The 22718-nt window shown below is 41.4% G+C and overlaps 1 protein-coding gene across 2 annotated transcripts in view; it reads left to right on the top strand.

The window, feature by feature from the left end:
• LOC124154702 (G-patch domain and KOW motifs-containing protein) overlaps window positions 1–22718 on the top strand; it is a 68067-nt gene that overhangs the window by 25715 nt on the left and 19634 nt on the right. For both annotated transcript variants that reach the window (XM_046528581.1, XM_046528580.1), the window contains exons 4-5: window positions 12236–12318; window positions 21821–21924. In XM_046528581.1, the coding sequence (XP_046384537.1) occupies window positions 12236–12318; window positions 21821–21924 (187 nt within the window). The remainder of the gene's footprint in view (window positions 1–12235; window positions 12319–21820; window positions 21925–22718) is intronic.

Here is a 22718-nt window from a genome sequence, read left to right as displayed (position 1 = left end):
GTTCTCTAGTATCTTCTTAAGGGTGTTAACCTCCGAATTCATGATTTAATTTATTATTATTAGACATTAACAATCTTGCATTCATTCGACATCTCTTTCTTCGACCGTGATTTATCCAAATGCATTTCTCAATTCTTATGACGTGATGAATAATAAAATGCGGCCATTTATCAGGAATGTCTGCCTATGGAAAACTGCAGCCAATGAGAAGCCCCGATTTTCCCCACCCCGAGCTCCTCTCCTTCTGTTGCCTCTGGAGTGCCCACTGCGCACAAATTTTGCAAGTGGGCAATTGTTGCTATTGCACGAGTTATCATGATGAAGAAATGAGTATTATCCAATTCCCACTTTATCTAAAGCAGTACTGCACGTACTCCATAAACTCGACGTCAAGGCTATGGAAGCATTGCATTGCATCTCCTTCCAAGGAACAGTAGAAATAAATGAGATAACATTCTACAATTAGTATTATACTGCCTTCTTTTAAATGGTCTAGGTTAGGTCTAGCGTATTTGACTACTGCTGCGGGGCAGACGATGCTCTGGATCTCCACGCAAAGCTTAGCTTAAAAATACGTTATCTCGGCACGTAAGCAGACAACATTATACAAATTCCTAAAGTAAATTTCAACTGTATAATAGAAAATCTTCTTGTAATTACGTCGTAATATAATAATCTTGCGTGTTATTAATCGATATATCGATCGATATAACAATGGATATGGTTTTATTTCAGAACCGAATGTGTACGGCTGTTGCCGTAATTGAAGGTTAATACAATTTTGTCCCATTTTTATGATGTTTAAAAACAACCAGTGGACATAATCAGGGTTGTTGTTACATTCTCCGAGTATGCTGTGAGAAAGAAGAAATGACTTACAAGGAGAGGTCGCCAAAGTGATGTTTGGGATCTGAATGACGATGTTATTTCCTGAAACAATATAGGTAAGGTAGAATAAGTGTCACGGCTTTCTTCCACATAGGCCCGGGTTCGAGAGATATTCGCATGTAAAGATTCCGTGCACCATGACTTCCTTCGACTACCCTCGTACAGCAAGCGGCGTAGCCTAGTGGGTTAAGGCGCGAGGACGAGACATTTGATGTATACGTTCGGGGTTCGAGTCCCAGTGGGGTCAAATTTTTTTCTTGCTTATTATGTTTTAAAATCACTGCTATAATTCATTCCTATTCGTTTATGTCAGTTACTTTGCTATCTTTTATTTTTATATTAGTTTACGAATTTTAAATAGTATTCCGAATGGTTTCCATTTCCACCCGCTCTATGTCTTTGGCGGGTAAGATGTATCGCCAGAGTGAGGTGTTGGATCTAATTGCTCTACGCACCTTCTTCCTTTCCTGTGTCTCTCCGGTCCTAGAATACTGCAGCCAAATCTGGTCTACGGCCCCACCTTCTTTATGAAAGCTCCCAGAAAGCCCTTTGAATTTTTTTCCTTTCTATTGTCCGCTACCGCCACTTGCCTTTTTGTAACTTCTCCCTCGATAAGATTAGATCCTCTCTTGGCATTGCTACTTTAGGTGATCGCCGTATCCTCAATGACCGGAGACTTTTCTTAAATATCATTAATGGCAAATACAGATCATCTGACCTTCCTTTTTTTTCCGCTTCGCGTTCCTTCGCGCACGACGAGGTTGAGTGGCCTATTTCATAAACTCACCCCCCGCCTTTCTGTCTCCAAACGTTCTTTTCTATTCAGACTTCCTCCTTCCATTAACTCCTATGCCGAATGTGTTCCAAATTTTATCCTTTTTTTCATACTTCATACATCTTGCTCCATCACTATCGTAATTTGTCCCCTATTCCTCACACCACCCGATAAAATTTACTATTCTTTGTTATTTATTTGTAAATACTGTTGAATATTTCGTTCATTAATGGTTACGATGCTTTATATTATTAAATTGTTTCTCCTGTTATTGTTTATCCTCTCTAATTGGCCTCGTGCTGTTTTTGGACTGGATTAAATAAAAAAATATATAATTACGACGCGAACTTGAGGACGCATATAACTGCACGTGAATTTCCAGGTAATGTGCTCATCCTCGACCAAGACATTGTTCCCTCAGCCTCTTCTTATATTTATGATCTCAACTTATTCTTCTCACCAAATAGACACAACCGGGTATCCGCATATTCAGTCACCAACCCTAGCCAGGTACCTCCCCTACCCATTATCGCCCGTCAAGTGCAATGACCCTGCGTCCCAACTGCCTGCTCAAGCCGTTCTGGAAGTCTTCTTTGTCTATCTTTCGCACACTTCTTCACACAGTTGGGCCCCTGATACCTCATTGAGGGATTAGCAAGGGTCAACTGCGGAGGGAAGGTTGTCGGGGCGGAACTCTTTGAAGGGCGCAAGAAGGTATGTCATGAAGGGGACAGGGTAGATGGAAGGACATTCTGTAGTTAGGGGCGATAAGATTTGTTTAGAAGACAGTGGGCGGGCAGTGGAGAAATCGTAATGGAGGGAAAACCCAGTGGAAATGGCGTTATGAGTAAAGGAATGTTGAAGTGGAAAAATCCCGTTTTGAACCTTTTTTCAGTGCTGGGAAGGGTTATTCTATTCATACGGCAATGCATGCTAGTTGTTATTGGCCGTCTTTTCCGCCAGTTCCAATCCAGCTTTTGATCAGTGAAGTTGAAGTGAAGCGTAGTTCAAGTATCCTGCAGTAAGTGTAATGCGTTATTTAGTTTCACCTAATTAAAGCGTCGTGGCGTGAGATTTTGGAATCCAAATGGAGGGTACTCGAGAATATTGTCCGTCGTCCAGTAGTGCCTCTTCATTGTCAGACAATGAGAATGACACCCTACTATCGGTTTTGCCATCAACTCAAAAGAAAGAAGACATCTCCGGTGCTGTGCGTTGCTTTGAAGGTAAATGAAGTAGTGATTTTGATTGAATTTCTACGCAATTAGATCCAACATCTCACTCTGGCGATACATCTTACCCGCCAAAGACATAGAGCGGGTGGAAATGGAAACCATTCGGAATACTATTTAAAATTCGTAAACTAATATAAAAATAAAAGATAGCAAAGTAACTGACATAAACGAATAGGAATGAATTATAGCAGTGATTTTAAAACATAATAAGGAAGAAAAAAATTTGACCCCACTGGGACTCAAACCCCGAACGTATACATCAAATGTCTCGTCCTCGCGCCTTAACCCACTAGGCTACGCCGCTTGCTGTACGAGGGTAGTCGAAGGAAGTCATGGTGCACGGAATCTTTACATGCGAATATCTCTCGAACCCGGGCCTATGTGGAAGAAAGCCGTGACACTTATTCTACCTTACCTATATTGTTTCAGGAAATAACATCATCATTCAGATCCCGAACATCACTTTGGCGACCTCTCCTTGTTAGCTTTACTTGTCCTCTTTCTATATATATATGTAGGATAAATCACGGGAGATAGACGCGGTTTTTATGTAATTGTCTTCGGGAAACCTATGAAACATTGTGATTTTTATTCACATGCTATTGTTTTTCAATTTAGTGCTCATTCTCGTGATTTTAAAGGTGAAAAGAGTTCAGGAAGGCGATCCTACGAGAACTACCGATAGTAATTGTAATTATGACGACTTTTCCACAGATTGCAATTACCCCGACTGCTATTATTTACTTTCCTTGTTAGCACGTTTTCCTGGTTAGTACGTTCATTTTTTGTGGTCCCTTCAGAAACGTACTAAACAAGTTCCACTGTAATTGCTTTTCTCACTAGAATCCTGCGGTAGTTGGATTTGAATACATGGATTATCCCTAAATCTAATGGCTGTAATTGGCTGGTACAATTTGGTGGGAAGAACACCAGTTTTATATTCCTCAAATTCATATTTTTTGCGTGGGCTGGGCATTGGTCTAAAAATACTACAATTTTTTGGTTTTGTCCACCCATATTGGCATCTAGAGCCTGCATTTGTTCCTGAAAAAAAATGTAACGTCATCCAAGCTTTGGTATTAGCGCCATAGGTTGTGGGATATGTCTTGATATTTTTAAAACATCTGGGATTTTGGATTTTCCAATAACAAATGGCCTTAACTTTTCACTACCATTAGCATTAGCACCTAACAATACTGTTTAACGAGCTTTGCTATGCTTTCCATTAGGGTAAGATTCACCTCTAAAGTCTTACAGGGAAGTGTATTGAAAAAAAGGCCAGTCTCATCTAAATTGAAAATGTCTTTTGGAGCATACCCTTCTATATGCTTGTAGCAGGCGTCGGTGTTGTCTGCTAGCAATGATAAGGCACTTTAGTGGTTTGGACGATGTTTATTGATCCGTTCCAATTTCCAGACTGACTTGCTGGCCGAAAGGCCGCAGTATTTATTCTATTGGTGCACTTCCAGAGTGTTCTATGTTACTGTTTGTGAACATGAAAGAAATTTCTAGAAAGGAATTCTAGAAGGCAAGAAAAAATCAAATAATTACACTCTCCGGCACGGGGAATCGAACCCGGGCCGCCCGCTTGGGAGGCGACCACGCTGCCGCTGGGGTAGCTGGCCTGTTGAGGAGAAGCGATGATGGAGCGCGGTTTATGTTGCCTCAGGGCAAGCGGTGTGGTGGCGAGGCAGGAGGTGCAGCCACCACACTACACCCCCTCGGGGAAAGACAGCTGGCGTGGTAGCGTACAGGTGTACGAAGAGTCCGACCCAAGCGCGTCATTGGAGGGGGGCGGCAGAGGTGTCCGCGGGCGAAGGCGACGTCCCGGTCGATGGCGCGGAAGATGGTTTTCCGGAGGTCGGTTCAGAAGGTTTCGATGTCCTTTCTTGAAAATCATCCGGCTGGAGAATGTGCGCAGGCTTAAGTCGGGCGATGGAGACGACTGTTGGTTTCCCGTTGATGTTGATGGTGAATGTTTTCTCGCTGCAGGTGATGACTGGATATGGCCCTAGATATGGTGGCATGCAGTCAGCGACGACATTGTTCTGGCCGGAGACGTGGCGTACGTCAGTTGTGAATTGAGTGATGAACTCCAGGTGTTTGAACTGACGTGGTGAGCAGCTGTCAGCGTTCTTGGTGCGATGGCTGAAGGCGAAAGTCAATGGTTTGTGGTCCGTAAAAATGGCGAAGTCGCGGGCTTCTACCATGTTACGGAAGTGTTTAACTGCCTGATACATCGCGTAGAGGTCTCTGTCATAGATGCTCCACATCCGTTGCGACGGCTTTAGTTTCCGTGAAATGAAGGCGAGCGGTTGCCAATTGTCACCTGAGCGTTGTTGCAAAGCAGCACCAATCTCGGTCTGGCTGGCGTTGAGGAAGAGGGCCAGGGAAGCTTCAGGGTCCGGGTGAGCTAGAATGGTAGCCCGGGCGAGACTGGTTTTGCATTCTTGGAAGCTGTGAAGAAGTTCCTGAGTCCAGGTGATTGGCGTGGAACTCTTGACTGAAGGACCTTGCAGGAGCGCGTTGAGTGGTGTCTGGGCTGAAGCTGCGTGTGGGATGTGGGGCCTGTAAAAGTTGAGCATACCCAGGAAACGACGGAGGTCTCGAATGGTCTTCGGTTGTGGAAAGTCGTTGATGGCAGCAACTTTTTCGGGTAGGGGTGAGCACCCATCAGAAGTTACGGAGTACCCGAGGAAGGTGACTTGTGAAACTCCGAAGACACATTTGGCTGGATTAATGACGATTCCATAGTGAGAAAGGCGTTCGAAGAGGGTGTGGAGATGCTGAAGATGCTCCTTTTCCGTGTGTGAGAACACAAGGATGTCGTCCAGATAGGCGTAGCAGAAAGGAAGTCCTTCCAGAGCTCCGTCGATAAAACGCTGCCAGGTCTGCGCGGTGTTTCGCAGTCCAAATGGCATGAAGTTGAATTCAAAAAGGCCAAATGGAGTTATAATGGCTGTTTTGGGGATATCCTCTGGAGCCATGGGAATTTGTGTGAAGGCTTATGCGCAGTCGACAACGCTAAAAATGTTGCAGCCGTGGAGGGCAAAGGAGAAATCTTGCAGAGTGCGAACTGGATAGCGATCTGGGATAGTTCGACTGTTGAGCTTCCTATAGTCGCCGCATGGGCGCCACCCATCGTTCGGTTTGCGGACCATGTGCAGAGGCGAGGCGTAGGGGCTGTTGGAGCGAGGTGCCGTACCCTCACGAAGCATGACATCGAACTCAGCTTTTGCAGCGCGGAGGCGGTCTGGGGCCAGGCGTCGAGCTCGATGATATATAGGAGGTCCAGGTGTAAGCTCGATGTGATGTTGTGTTTGATGGCGCACTTCTCTTGGAGCACCTGGAGGTTTGGTGATTTCAGGGAACGTGGCGAGCAGGCGGTGATACGCTGTTGTGCCGGGGATTGTCCGAATGCTGGCTTGATGAGAAAAAGCACGGTGTCCCTGAGTACACAGGCCAGTTACTTGGTCGATGAGCTGGGCAGTTTTTAAATCCGGAACCAGGTGAAAATGGTCGAGGAAATCCACTCCAATGAGTGGCTCGCTGACTTTGGCGACGGTGAAACGCCAGACAAAATCACGACGAAGGCCTAAGTTGAGTCGGAGTGGCATTGTCCCATAGGTGCTGATCCGGGATTCGTTGGCCGCGGAGAGATCTTAGTTGGTTTCGACTCGTCTGTCATTGCAGAACTTGACTGGAGAGATTGACAGATCAGAGCCGGTATCGATGAGAAATCGATGACGGGAGTACTTATCAGTAATGAAAAGGCGGCTGCTCCCTATAGGGCGGGCGGTGGCCTCCGTCACTGCTCGCCGCTGGAGTTTTCCGTAGCTCGGGAGCAGGGCGCTTGGCACCTCCTGGCTGCATTACCGAAGCGTCGATGGTAGTAGCACAAGCTGGCGTCGTCGGCTGGGTGGTAAGTCTGGGAGGGGCTTCTGGACCGTGAGGGAAAATAGTCTCGGCTGCGGGAACGGCTGCGTGAGTGCCGGTGCTGATCGCTTAGTTGTTAGAGGAGAGCCGTTAGTTGTTTTTCGAGGCTCCCCAGTCGTCTGGCCAGCGAAGAGAAATCTGTGGAGCTTGTTGTAGCGTAGACGGTGGGAGCTGAAGTGTCCGTTGAGCTGGCAACAGCGTTGACGGCTAGGGCTGGTGGTGGAGGTAGCGGTGAGACCTCGACGATCCGATCGGCGATTTTGGCAAGTTCGTCTAGCGGCAGTGTTGTCTGTGCTTGCAGAATGACTTGGACGGTAATTGGAAGGTGCGTCAGCCTGTCGTTGCGTTTGTCGCAAGAGTGTATCCTGCATTTGGAATGATCCGTTGAGTGAGCGCAGATGGCGTAGGAATTGCGATGGCTGCCTATCCCCAAGTTCTTCTGCCTGAAGGAGTTGCCTAACCCTCTTTTCCTGGGAGAGTGAAAGGCGTCGGATAAGCTCATTCTTCAGATGTTCATACCGGTTTAGAGCTGGTGGATTTGATAGGATGTCTTCCACTTCCTCGACGAAATGGTTGTCCAATATGGAGACGATGTGGTTGTATTTCGTCTCTTCCCGTGTTATGTTGGCAAGTTCGAACTGCACCTCGGCTTGAGCGAACCAAACTGAAGGCTTACTTGGCCAGAAGGACGGTAGTTTCACGGCTACGTGGCATGCCTCCTGCTGATTGGTTGCCTGGAGTCGTGCGGCATTTGCTTCTGCGTCGCGCTGGGGTGGCGGAAGTTGCTAAGGCTGCTGCTGCGGTGGTTGCTGTGGCGGCAGCAGTGGCTGCGGGTTTTGTTGTTGTTGCTGCTGCGCCGCAAATGCCTGTTGAAATTGTTGGGCCTGATCGGCGAGGGCCTGCTGGTGTTGTCCAACAAGCGCCTGTTGTGCTTCCGCGTGTTGCATAGCCGCCGTCTGGAGTTCTGTTCGAAGTTCGTTCAGTTGACGAGTAAGCTCGGGGATTTCGTCGTCCTTGCTGGGCATCGCGGTTGTATCCGTGGTCGGGGGTCACCAATGTAGCAGGCGTTGGTGTTGTCTGCTAGCAATGATTAGGCACTTTAGTGGTTTGGACAATGTTTATTGATCCGTTCCAATTTCCAGACTGACTTGCTGGCTGAAAGGCCGCAGTATTTATTCTATTGGTGCACTTCCAGAGTGTTCTATGTTACTGTTTGTGAACATGAAAGAAATTTCTAGAAAGGAATTCTAGAAGGCAAGAAAAAATCAAATAATTACACTCTCCGGCACGGGGAATCGAACCCGGGCCGCTCGCTTGGGAGGCGACCACGCTACCGCTGGTCTAGCTGGCCTGTTGAGAAGTGATGATGGAGCGCGGTTTATGTTGCCTCAGGGCAAGCGGTGTGGCGGCGAGGAAGGAGGTGCGGCCGCCATATGCTCACTTAAACAATGTTCCTTCCACTGTGCCTCTGTTAGGGGATCAACACTATTGGACTCATCACAAATTGTTTTGTATACAACATTATGCCTAGTCTTAAACCCGCTTAACCATCCGTTTGAAGCCTTGACGTCTTCAATTCCCAGCCTCACTGCCACATTTTGCACTTTTTCCTTTAGAATAACTCTGCTGATGGGTATGTTCGAGGACCTAGTGTACTGAAACCATTCTTTTAAAATTTCTTCTAGTCTATCATATTTCGAGTACTTAACATATTTTCGCCTCTTTGCACTGGGTCCGCATTCCACTGCACTGCTTTCTATCTGTTTGCAAGTTTTAACAACAGTGTTTAACGTGGACACTGGAATCCCAGGCTTTTTGGCAAGGCAAACGCGTGAGCCTACATGTGAGTCAACTCATCCCAAAATTTTAATTTTATCTTCTATTGAAAAAGTTTTCCTCTCTCGTTTCTGGGCCATTCCGTATTTGATTCGCGTTTATTGACGCTGTCATGAAAAGAGCTGGGAAAAAGAGATTACGATTAAAACGACTTTAAAATTGATCGGAGAACTTGGTAATAATGTACCCAAAGGAAAACACCCAGTGCGTGGATCATAACGAGAACGACCATGAATATAAACATAGCATCTATTTTTGTAACTACGATGCTCACAAGTGAAGTGGAAAACCTGCAATATTTACCACCAACAAATGGAATTTTCGTCTGAAGACTTTCACAGCTTCTTTTATCTATGTTGCTGGTGGTTTTCGGGTATTGCTGTGTAGAAAACATTTTAACTCGACGTTTCACTCCTCCTACTGGGAGCGTTATCAAGAGAATGGAAGGAATTTATACTCGTCCCGAGCTTATATATGTTTTTTCGCTACCCATTGTTGTGCCGGATTTGAATTTTAGCCGATAGCCGTTGGCCATTATATTGTGCTAGGAACCCTCTCCATGTACGGCTGAGGTTATACCCATCCTCCCTATTAAAGTTATTAGGTCTTTTCGCAATCTCGATGGATTCACGTATAAGACGCGGATGGTATTCTTCCGTCTTCGCTAATACCCGTGTAGCGTCAAACATTATTCTATGCCCAGGGCTGGAGGCAAAATGTTCAGCAACAGCTGATGCGTCCCACTGATGTAATTTTAACGCCCTTTCGTGCTCCTTAAGCCTTTGGGAGATTGAACGCTTGCTCTGTCCCACGTAGCTTCTGCCGCAGCAGCAGGGAACCTCATACACTCCCATAGATTGAAGGGGAGGATGGCTATCCTTCGGTGAAGGTAGGATATTCTGAATCTTCTTCACGGTGCAGAAGCGAGTCTTAATGTTGCCTTTATGGAGGATTCTGGCGATTCTATCGGTGACCCCGGAGATGTATGGAATTTTAGCGTATGTAAGTGGCTTCTTCCCCTTGTGGCCGTCATGTTGAGGAGGGTGTTTTTCTTTCATTGCTCTTTTAATGAAAGAGACACTATAACCATTGCCTTTCAGTGCCCACATAAGGTGTTGCATTTCATCACTGATATGCTCAGCATCACACACGATATTGGCTCGGTGGGTTAGCGTTTTAATGACGCAGGCCTTTTGTTGTGGGTGGTGATGCGATGTTGAATTCAGATACCTGTCTGTGTGGGTCTTCTTTCTGTACACTGAATGGCCTAGGCTTCCATCCATTTTTCTCTTAACCAGTACATCTAAGAAGGGGAGACAACCTCCTTCTTCGAGTTCTTTTGTGAATTTTATGTCTGGATGTACTGTATTTAGATGTACGTGGAATTCCTCAAGTTTTTGTTTTCCATGTGGCCAGATCACAAAGGTATCATCCACATATCTCAACCAGCATGATGGTTTCTTCTCGCTCGTCTCAAGTGCCTTCTTCTCGAAAAACTCCATATATAAATTGGCAATCACAGGTGAAAGTGGGGAACCCATTGCCGCACCACTTTTTTGTTCATATATTTGCCCGTTGTAAAGGAAGTAATTGTTTCTAAGGCAGAATTCTACCAAGTTTGGGTAGTCTTCTGGCAGTTATTCAAATCCGGCACAACAATGGGTAGCGAAAAAACATAAATAAGCTCGGGACGAGTATAAATTCCTTCCATTCTCTTGATAACGCTCCCAGTAGGAGGAGTGAAACGTCGAGTTAAAATGTTTTCTACACAGCAATACCCGAAAACCACCAGCAACAAATGGAATGATATTTAAGCGTCGCAAACAACCTATCTCCAGGAAATCCCGCGATCATAAATACTCTATTATGTAGTAATATAAACTCTATGCCCGCGATAGTGGTCAGAAACAGATGAAGAAGGAATTATTGTAGTATTTCAAAGAGGCCGTATTAATGATAGTGGTGACAGGTATGCCAAAAAGGCAAGGAGGTTGTAAATACAACTTCCTTTCCTATATTTACAACCTTCTTGGAAAAAGGTTATCCCAGGCTCCGATCTCTACTCTTTCTTCTTGATTACGGTGCGCTATCCGCCATGTTCCCTTCGGTGGCCTGGTGTAAATAGCGGGTCATTTGAAATTTCGTCAGCGTAAATGCGGGGAAGACTTAACATTGTAGAGATACTTAAATCATTGGGACTTGACGAAAATGTTGCAAATTGGGGGAAAATGTATAATACGGGGGCGTAAAAGCGAGGTTCTACTGTATCTATAAATTCTCCCAGCATTGTGCCCAGCATCTTTCATGTTTCAGGAAGACTTCAACTTGAAAGGGGAGGAATACCTAATATCGTCCAAGGGGCAACCTTTAAGGAAATAAAATAAGACTTCAAAAAAATGAAGGCTAATTAGGCAGGCTCCAGAATAATATGTACTCATAAAAATTATGCAGCTGCAGAATTGAGAGGAAGCAAATGTGATTTAGGAATAGTGTTTTAAGCTGGTCTCACTGCTGTAATCAGCTTCTCATTTTTTTAAGTTCACAATTCTTCCACTGATAACTGTGGGGCCGCTATTGAAAAAGAGTGAGGAAGGGCAGGAACTGGTGTGAGGATGGTCAAGTTTGTAAAGTGCGGCAGGGCATGGTGTCAAATGCACCCTAGGTGGATTGAAACAGTCTTAGTTTCGGGTGTCTATTTCCATATCATCGCCTGGCAAAAGGGAAATGCATTAATGCCAATTGAAATGAAGAGTACAGAGGACTCCCGATCATGCATCCTGCTATGGTTTATCCGGGTTGCGGATTATCCTTGCATGATTTTTACTCTCGCTCAATTTTTTCCGTGATCTTTATTTAAAAAAATAAAATAAAATCGGACGCAAAATCATCGGAATTACTGCGTTAATGCCACGGATACACCGGGCTCATTATTTCCGTTAGAATCCCCTTCGTAAAACGGAAGTGATCGCGCGCTAGCTGCATTCACGGGAGCACCGTGTTCCTGTTTTCCAAGCCTTGCAGTGCGCATCCGTGCTCCACTAAAAAGATCGCAAACTGGCAAAGAAAGCTCTCATTGAGTCCGGGAATCACTCTAAAATAAAAGAACACCTGCATAAATAATAATAAATTGTTTGTTTTAGGTAAATTAAGAACATTGCAAATCATTTAAGTGAAAGTTTGGGTTATCCGTGTTTTCCGATTATTCGTGCCGTCTCTCTCTCCCCATCGTTAATTAGCCCATTGGGATGATCGGGAGTGTATTGCATGTAGTATGGCTCAATCAGGGTTTTCAGCAATCTGGGAATGTTGAGAAATCCGAGGTAGGTTTATTTCAGTGGAAATATCAGGAAAATCACTGGGAAATATCTCATTGACTCTAGATTATTCTATGCACATGTAAATTTTGTAGTATTACCCTATTTAATGTAATGTAAGCACCAATGGAATTTATCTAATGTTCTAGTAATGCAAAATGCTAAATATGCAATATGCTTGTATTAATGCAAAATATTTTCCCATTTGGCAGTTCATGATAATTATTTCTTTCCTGGCATTGATATTTCAGATGCCAAAGGTGCCATGCTTGATGGTAAAAAGTCTGTGGAAGTTGTGCCATTGCCCATGGAGCAGTACAATGATGCTAATGAGGTAAGATTTGAATTTACTATGTATATATATTTCAAATGTGAACCCCTTGTCTGCTCTTATGAATGATAATAACAGGATATTATTAGCTAGAAATGGCACAATAGGGTGGTTACCTATAATTTTTTTATTGCCTTAATCGAAAGATTATTACTCCTGGAGTATGAATTTCACACTTTTAGATTTTTAAATGACGATATCTATTTTTCGCGATTAAACTAAAAGTAAAAGATTTCAAGCCCGCAAAAACGCGACGGCTAAGTAGGAATGATGGGAAAAAGTCCGTGTGACATATTTCTGGTTCCCCCTGCCGCCTTGTGAGGTGACTTTGGGGCGAGGCTTGAGCGCTGATACGACGCAGGCTGCTAACAGGTAGCTGAGTACCCTGCTGGCTGGTAGCGCTTGGCTTAAATAAGGATTGTTATTCCCATATCAAACGAAGGAAACTTTCCGAACTTAGGTATTTTTGATGTGTGATTATTAAGAGATGTTTCCCTGAGCTCTGTGCCTCATGCATGCATTAGTAATCTCAGACGATGTAAAACTCCTATCTACTCGTATAGAAACTAGGTCCCTGTGACGTCACCAGGAGTGGCATCGCATGGGCGCCAATCTGGCCTTTTTCAAATGAGGATAAAATTGACCGTTACCATTCGTCTAAACTGGGATTTCTAAAACCAAATAATTTCTATATTACAAATACACTAATGGTGGGTAAGGAATCGCAATCATTGCATTTCGTTTTCTTTGATGAAGGAAACTACCCTATTGTGACTTCAAAGCCATTTGCTATTCTAAACGTGTGAATGACAACTGTAAGTGGCTATTTATTGTTCAAGATCCGAATTGTGGTTGTCAATGAGAAATAGCATTCTTGCTGTGATTACATACATAGTGAGCTTCTGAAATGTGGTCACTGGTGATAGCATCTTATATTCATTGTCAATTTTCAAGGGGAGTGGGAGCTGTTTCATTTTTAATGGTATTACAGTCGAGCTTGGTTAGTACTATAGATGGGTCTGTTCCGTTTCTCGTTTCTCGGTACTTTGGAACCGGCTCGGAATGGTGGTAGGGATTTGAATTTGGTGGCCAAAGCCAAAATGGTCTGCAGAGTATTCAAGGCCAAAAAGTGAAAAAAAAAAGATTGAAAAGACTGACATTGCTTCAACATCCACATTTTTTACTTTTGTGAGTTGCTCGCTAACACGTGCATTTAAGGGTTCGTCAGTGTGTCGCTCTCGCTAACATTGTAGCATTTCCGTAGCCGCGGCTGCTTTCAACCAAGCTGACTTTTCGCCTGCCGCCGTCCATGGCATGGCACCGTCCTTTCTTCTTAACATTGGTCTCTATGGATGTCTTCAAACGAGTTGAATCGCACATGGCACGGTGCCCATTTCAATCTGGCATGGCGATACGCTGCCTATGGCGTGAAATACAGACATTGCTAAATTGAGGCCAATTTCAGATGAAACGACTTTTTGCCATCCAGCAATTCAGGCGGCTTTCAGACAAGATGACTCTCTGCAATGCTGTGTGCTGTGCCGTGAACGGCGACCTGCGAAAATCGTTTTGTCTGAAAGTGTTCTTATGATTGAATTATGTATTTATACAGTAATTCTTTGACATATGAGCAAGATGCATTCCAAGAGCTTAATAGTAAATTGATAAACCTAAGCAAGGCATCGAAAAGTGTGGTTATCCTGCAGAATGCAACACTGCATTACAATTTGCATTATCTCACAATCACTCAGTATATTCATGGTGTCGCTATATCAGTGTGTTGAGCAGTTTAGTGTTTGGGTTATGAGAACTGTGACAGTGAAGCATTTGAATAAGTTGTCAATTTAACACAACATTTTGACATGGAATTCAATTCAGCGGCTGCCTGACTAGCCTTGTATATAAAGGATTGCAGTTCTGCAGATCATTTGGACCCGAAAACGGGAGCTGGAACGCGCCCGAAACTGTCGTCCGCAAAATATGAGTCAATGCAGAATGAACCCGAAAAACAATCACCAATGGGCAAACAAGTCAAATGCTTCCGATGGTTTTTTAATTATTGAAAATATATTTATGGTAACTATTAAGACATTTGAACTTTGGATGAACATGAAGATGAGGGTTAATTACTCTTTGATACCTGGAATATATTAAGCATTACTTAAATATTTGCTGAGGAAATGTTAGTAGTTGCTCGAATAAACATCATGCCAAAGTAAACAATAATTTAGCTCACATTATTAGCATTTTTGATTACTCGTGTGATGAGACATGTAGAAAACTGTAGGATAATAAATATCCCAAGAAAATGCTTAGGAGTAATGAATGCGCCTGTCAGATTGTCTAAAATACTTAAAATATATAGAGCAATTTGCATTGATAGTGATACATAATAAAGGCATAGGCTGCTATTCTGGATGGAATAGCATTATGCTATTCTCCGATATTGCAACCGATGTTGCTATAATATAGCGCATTGCAACGCATATGCTATACGGTATTGAGAACGGTTGCAATTCGTGTTTTTACAGCACCGGAAGACGTAATTCTCAAAATAGCAATTCACTTTTCTGAACGGCGAATTGCAACCGGTAGGGTTGCAATAATATTACGCGGTCTTCGAGGCCGAGCTATTCGGTATTGCAACCCAGAAAATGTGCGCATTGCAATGTCGAATTGTTTTTCTGAGGTTGAAGTAACCTAATCAAGTTTTGAAAAATGGAATAATAGCCAAAAATAAAATGATATCTGCTTTATTTTAATTAAATAATCATAGCATAAGTGATGCATATTTAACTAGTTCAGTGAATTGGGTAGAAATTAACATTCGAGCTTAATATATGAAGCACAAGCTTGCTTCATCGACAGTACGAAAATAATAACAATTAATGCAAAGAATTACTACGATTAGCCCAAATTTTCTGTGTTTTATTCATATTTACAATTCATAATTTTATTTCATCACTTGACTTGCGACTAAAACATCCTCAATGTAGGCTATCAGGTCGATTCTTGAAAATTTTCAAGCTTGTGTTAACACACTAACTCGCCAAATATAATAATAGTTATAGCTTTCAATGAAAACCATATATTACCATAATAATACCATATACTTTGATCAGCCATTCATTTCCTCTATTGGACAGTATATAAAAAAAATTCATGCATCGAGTCAAAATTGTTTTCCCCACTATTCGCTACCGTATACAATTATATCTTATTTAAAAATTTACTAAATTATAACACGGGCAGTTGACTTGAATTACTTGCTTGAAAACAAAGGATTTCTCCGAACACCAATAAAGTTTCCGAACAAATATGATTCACCACAAACGTTTAATGGAATATCCATGTACATCATTAATGCAATTTTTATCATGTGGAATTCAATACAAATTGTTTCCTCTATAGGCAAGTAAGTTATTCACACAATTAAGTTTCAGTATATCGGCACAGTTCAGGGTCTGTCAAAAATTTCAGTGAGCATATTAACCCTCCAGCGGGCGCTCTGTGGCACAAAGTGCAACATTATGCCGCTTCGGCCTCACGTTATTAATAGTAGTTGGTCAGTTAACCAAACGCACCAATTATTCCAACAAGGTCATGAATGTATGCTTCTTAATTCGAGTTTTTCTTATTAATATCAGTGGAAAACCAAGTGTTGCACTGAGTTTCACGCGTGCCCGCTAGTGTCAGAGAATATGGCGCACCTGCTGAAGGGTTAAAATCAGCTGATACGAAAACAATAATAAGTGACAAAACAGCACTTTCCACACGATTCACTACTGTTAGATTCACTTTTTCACAGCTGTTCCATCCATCCTCAAATTCACCATCACCTCCCTCTGCTTTTTCCAAATCTGCAGCTGAAATATCGATACTATTCCATCATAATACATGAAAGCACAGCTGTGACATTGCCACCTACTTCATTTCCTAAACAGAGATTGAATACTGAAATTAGGGAGTCATATAATATAAAGCTAGTATTAGAAACGAAAGCTTCTAGTCCATACAGTAAAGCTATATCGTTACGATCAAAGCTATAAAAGTTGATACATATTTATTTTGACATGTAACGAACAAACAGACTTCGAAGCCGAAGACAATTACGAAGAAAATCAAACATATTTAGCTTTCAATGATTATTTCGCATAACATATATCTCACGATAAAGGACCGATCGGACATAGGTAATTGATTCAATATTTATGCCCGATAAATCATCATAATAACAGTAAAATTATGACCTAACCCACCTGTCTGAAGTCATTGTGATATTATCACAACAACAAACAGCTGATTTCCTAAATGAGATTTTCAAAGCGTATTATATATACATCCACGGTTTAATATAATTTTTAAATGCAAATGAAGCAATTATGTGCAATTGCAAATCAATAGTCCGTAAAATACAGAAAAATATATAAAATACCTTCTCCCTCATTGGTTGCGAAAACTTTTCAGAAAGTTTTTCATACGGGAAGAGGCGGAGCTTCCAAATAGCTCGCGCAAGAAATAGCATGATGCTATTCCGAACAAAATTATTACTACACGTCATTCAGAATACGGGTCGTATAAGGCAACTTTAAGAATTCTATTTACAGACGTAAATTCCGATTTTTAGTTTCTTTCTTATAAGTGAGTTGCAAGGCAGATACGTCTCAGTATTTATAGTACAAGCCAGACTACTGAGACCATCCATCTCAGAATACTATCAGGGTGAGAATCGCGTGACTGAGAACTTAATGCTTCGCCTTGTGTTCTGTGACCGAGAGTAGAAGTCGCGAAGAATTTAGGAATAGAGAAGAATGCCTCGGTAGGTCTATCGCGGACGGTGAGAGTGAGTCAAAGTGGCCCTTTCAATACACAGAAGGCATTTAAGCAATACCCGGAGTTAGAAAACGCAGTTGCTCGCGCTGGCCGTGGAGACCGACTTTTGAAAGTGACTGTTCGCCTGTTATAGCATTGCAGACCACAATCAGCGGCGGGAGAAAGTACTCTTGATTAATTTTAGAAGTTTCTTCACTGGTTTACCACTCGTAAATTAAGAATAATATTATTCACGATCTTTTAATGTATATTTCATATCGCAAATACGCAGTTATTGCCGTAGCCTCGCATGCGGTTGAATACGGCCTGAGGGAGAGAGAGGGATTTCGTCGCACTCGGGAATGTTTACGCCGTGACAAGTGAGGGTCAAACTGGCGAGGAACGGAATAGTGGAAGTGAAGACAGCGGGGAGGTGGATAAGGAGATAGCGTGCGTCATAGCCAGGCACTCGCTCGCGTAGACAATTTGCCGTGAGCCCTGGTTTGATACGACCGTTGATGCGCCGAGGCGTGCCAGTTGCCTTTACTGAACGTCCGTGTTCCTCGTCTGCTCGCGTCCGTCACGCTAAGTGATCATGGACCCGCAGCAGTCGCATCCCCGGAAACTTGTGAGAGACGCGGCGTGGTGCCTGACTGTGCAGTTTCCGACGTCGCGTAGCGGTTTTCAAGTATTCGTGCAAACCACTTTTCAAAATCCGTGATCTTGCATCTCACGGGCGCGTGGTTTACGGAAACCAGGTATTATGTAGAGCAGTAGGAATAAAAGTACAATCACGTTATCGCCGCTAAAAGATCGCGGTCAGGAAAAGAAAGCTCTTAACGATTCCGGAAACAAATGTATAATAGCAGAAAATGTGCGTAAATAGTAATAATAATAGATTGTTTGATTTACGTATATTATGAAAATGGTGCAAAATCATGTCAGGTGACCATCACCGATTTCTCTGAAAGTTATATATATGAAAGCAGTATCCTTGTGATGAATAATGATCACTTTATCTCAGCTCAGAACTGAACCGTTATAAAGTTACCATCCTTTGAACATTGTACTGTCAGGCCTCAAGAGTAAAAAAATGGATAATCACATAAGTGCTGATTACTATGGAATCATGTCCTGTAAAGTAGTGGTTATTGTTTTATTTTTAAGAGAATTCATTTATGCACATTCTGGCATAACTTGCAAGTCATTTTAAGCAATAATAAACAAATAGGACTTGTTTAAACAGTAAAAATTAGTCATTATTTAACAATTTATTACTAAAAAAGGCCACCTTTTGTTTTCTTTAAAATTTCTCAGTGGGTAGTTTAAATGTTCTGCTATAAATAAAGTAAAAAAGGCAGTAATTTTATACTTATAGTTTCAAGGCATGTCAAAGTTAAGAATGTTTCAGACTCTTTTACACCAAGATTGCATACCCTCAAGGGGGCAAAAAATGAATTTTCATTCTACTTAGCATTCACAACAGTGAAAAGTTCATATCTAAATGATTGGTTACATCTATTGACTGAAAGCAAGTTCAATCTTGTTTACTTCCATGGCATCCAATGTGTGCAAACACCCACTGCGACTGACTGGAAATGGTGAATGAGTTGCAATTTGCACAGAGTATTTTTCAATGGCACTTCACGTAAGTCTTCTACTTTGAGCCATGTGGAACAATTCGATGGACCATGTGGATGCATAAACGAGACACTAATGTCATTCTCTTCTAAAAACACTGCAGTGAAATTAGAAATGCACCAGGTTATTCAGAAGCACACAATGAAGTCATTAATGGTGAGATTTTGAGTATTGAATGTCTTAATATCTGAATTTGTTAGAGTCACAGCCTGTTTGCATGTGTGGTCTGCAGAGCGAGCTATAGTTGTCCCATGTCTGTTAACAATCCAGACATGGAACTGTTGATGCCATGCACAGGTGCTCCTTTCACCCAATCATTTTTTTGCCAAAATAAGGTGGTTTCCTTTTATATTTTTATTGCCTAAATCGAAAGATTATTACTCCTGAAGTACATATTTTAAGCTTTTATATTTTTAAATGACAATAAGTATTTATTGCGATTAAATGAAAAGTGAACATTTTCAAGGGCACGAAAACTCGTTGGCTTAGTAGAATGCTGTGAAAATCCCGTGTGACGTCTGGCTGCTTGCTGCCGAGCATGGTGGTAGCATAGAGTCCCCTGCTAGCAGGTAGCGCTTGGTTTAAACCCTATCAAACCAAGGAACCTCTCCGACCAAAGGCAATTTTAATAGGTGATTATAAATATATTCCTTTTATATATTAATGACCTACCTGAGAGTATCCCAGAAGCAAAAACTATAATATTTGCAGATGATACAAATGTTCTCATCGAATCCAATAAAAAATCTGATCTACTAAAGAAAGTTTGTTCCACAATGAAATGTTTAGAAGACTGGTGTCAAAATAACATGATGGCCATTAACGTTCAAAAAACAGTCTGTGTTAATTTTGGCAGAGATCAAACACCTCCAGTAAAATTATGCGGAAATGATTTAAAATTTGTTGAAAACCTCAATTTTCTTGGAGTAAACATTGAATCAACAATGAAATGGTCTATGCATATAGAAACCCTTACCTCTAAGCTAAATAAAACTCTTTTTCAATTAAGATATCTAAAAACAAGTACCAGTATCCATATTCGAAAATGCCTCTATTATGCAAATTTTCAGTCACATCTGTCATATGGAATTATTTTCTGGGGGGGCTCACATCAATCTCATAAAATCTTTAAATTACAAAAACAGGCAATTAGGGCTATTCTCAATCTACCCTATAGGGAGTCATGTAGGGCACATTTTCAATCCTTACAAAGTATGCCTCTTACTGCCCTGTATGTATTTAATTTAATAATGTGTTAAAAAAAAATCTGAATTCATTCGATCTAAACTGTGAAATACACCAAATAAACACCCGACAAAAACATGATATACATATTGAACTGAGGTCATCTAAACTTGCTAGTGAAGGACCATATCATAAAGGGGCCAAACTTTTTAACTTACTACCACCAGATATTAAAGCAATCCAAAATAGCAACTCATTCAAGCACAAATTAAAAACGCTTATATATCAAAATTCAATTTATTCACTTGATGAGTTCTACGACTTGTGTAAAAAATATGTTAACAAAAAGAACTCGACACCTTGCAAGCCGTAACATGTATATATGTCATCTGTCTTTTATGTTTTTATCTCATGTGTTGTTTGTCCACTATATGACGATTTCTATGTTACATATGTAACCCAACGGAAATAAAATTATTATTATTATTATTATTATTATTATAAGAGGTTTCCCTGAGCTCTGTGCCTCATGCATTCATTGGTAATCTCAGACGATGTAAAACTCCTATCTACTCGTATAGAAACTAGGTCCCTGTGACGTCACGTGGAGTGGCATCACATGGGCACCAATCTGGCCTTTTTCAAATGAGGTTCAAATTGATCATTAAAATTCGTCTTAACTGGTATTTCTAAAAACCAAATAATTTGTATATTATGAATAAACTAATGGTGGGTAACGAATTACAATCAATGCCTTTTGTTTTCTTTGATGAAGGAAACTACCCTATTCGGCTAGTTTAACATGTGTAATATGCAAAAGTTTGATAGGATATACTCACATGTTCTACAAAGTAACTCTTGTCTGAATGCACTTGCTACAATTGAAATTTCTCAGCTTTTTCTTTCTGGTATAATTTTTGACCAATTCTTTCAACGCCTAACCATGTCCTATAGCACTGAACAACCACCTATGACCTTCTTCCTGTTTAAGACCTTTTCCACATTCAAATATCTGAAATCTGTTTTTTTTTAATTAGCGACTGACTTATCTAAAATATATGATTTATTTCTCCATATGATATCTTTTTAGAATAGCGTTGTTCTATCTGATTTATCCCAAGAAAATCATGTGCAGTGTCATGTGATAAATTATTTTAAGTACCTGCATACCTTAGTTATTATATTCCACAAAGGTAAATATTGATATCTGTACTTTTTGCCAGTGATAGGGTTGTACTTAATCTGGAAGAATGACACTGCAATTCTTGGAAAAGTCAAACTGAAGCACCAATGCCACACCAATTAGTGTTACCAACCTCCTCTCTTTATGAATAGCTTCCATTTCTATTTTCCAAATATGGTGGTGATACATTCCTTTCTTAGTGTAATCCTAAACTTCAGCAATGAATTTTTCCATCAAAACAGTCTTTTTTATCAAATCACCTTTTTCCCAAAAACCGTAAGTCACTCCTTCATTTTCCTCGTCATCCAATCTGTAAGTGGCCATTGTCAGGCCATCAATGCCTGGACATATGCCACATTCTTGGGACCAGCACTCTTCTTTAGGGCTTTCACAGAGATGCAACTTATATAAATAATCATTTTCAGTGATTGAGTTGGTCAAATTTCTTATACTGTTACATACAATTTTCAAATTGGAGCATAAAATACACCTATAAATGTCGTGCACTGGTTGAATGTCAGCCCATCTAGGCCTTACTGAGTAGAACTGGGTCAATCAAATTTCTCCTTGCAATGCTTATGATTTAGTGAAACCTGTACAATGCGATGTACATTATTGACGCATCACGTAAGCCTTTGTGGGTGAATGAGGAATTCATTGAAGTCCTAATTTTTACCATTTCAGGCTACCCTGGAAGATTATGACAGTGTTCCAGTGGAGGACTTTGGCAAGGCCATGCTGCGTGGGATGGGTTGGCAGCCAGGGAAAGGAATTGGCAAGAATGAGAGGTTGGTGCAACTGATAATCTATTTCTTTAATTTTTGCTTTTTTTGACAAATACCACTGATAAATACTCAAATGATATGATTAGGTTGTATAGTGGAACCTCGATTTATTGTTTTTCAGGGGGATGGATGAAAAAAACGATCAATGCGGGAATGTTTGTCTGGGTTGCCTATGTCCCAGGAAACGCTGGATTTTTGCGAATTATGACATTCATTAATGGATTTAAAAAAGATTTTAGCTGATTACAGGAATATTATTCCTTTATCGAAACACTTAGATCATATTGTTGATTCGGATTATATCTCTTTCAAATATCCTGAAGGAACCCGCCTTGCTAAAAAATGTTTCACTCCACTCGGAATTTTCACTGCTATTATGCATTTCTGTCCGATGTAAAAATTCTTATCCATCAAATGCCATTTCAAGTATACGTATTTACGAGAGAAATGTGCGTGTTATGCCTCAAACAACCGATTTCGCCGTCGCAGTGATTGGTTATGAGATGGATCAAGAAGGCCAAAAATAGTTTATTAATTGAAATGTTCCTTTCTTGCAATTAAATTTTTAATATGATTGAGGCAATGTGGCGTTAATCGTCAGCGGCACGCCCAACTGATCCTCGGCTTCATCCCACTTCTTGTTTTCACCAGGGATCTCACCCTACCCCTGCCGTCATGTACTAGCGGATATACCTAGGCGTGCTGTAATATTCACGCATTTCTAGCCCGGATTCTTTTCTTCGTCTTCAATTATTTTCAGTCTATCCTTTAAAGTTCTAACTCGTGTCTTCGAAAGG

This window comes from Ischnura elegans, chromosome 2, assembly GCF_921293095.1.
Source record: "Ischnura elegans chromosome 2, ioIscEleg1.1, whole genome shotgun sequence".
Taxonomy (NCBI): domain Eukaryota; kingdom Metazoa; phylum Arthropoda; class Insecta; order Odonata; family Coenagrionidae; genus Ischnura; species Ischnura elegans.
Note: the sequence above shows the minus strand (reverse complement) of the source record. Positions and strands in the feature narration are given on the sequence as shown.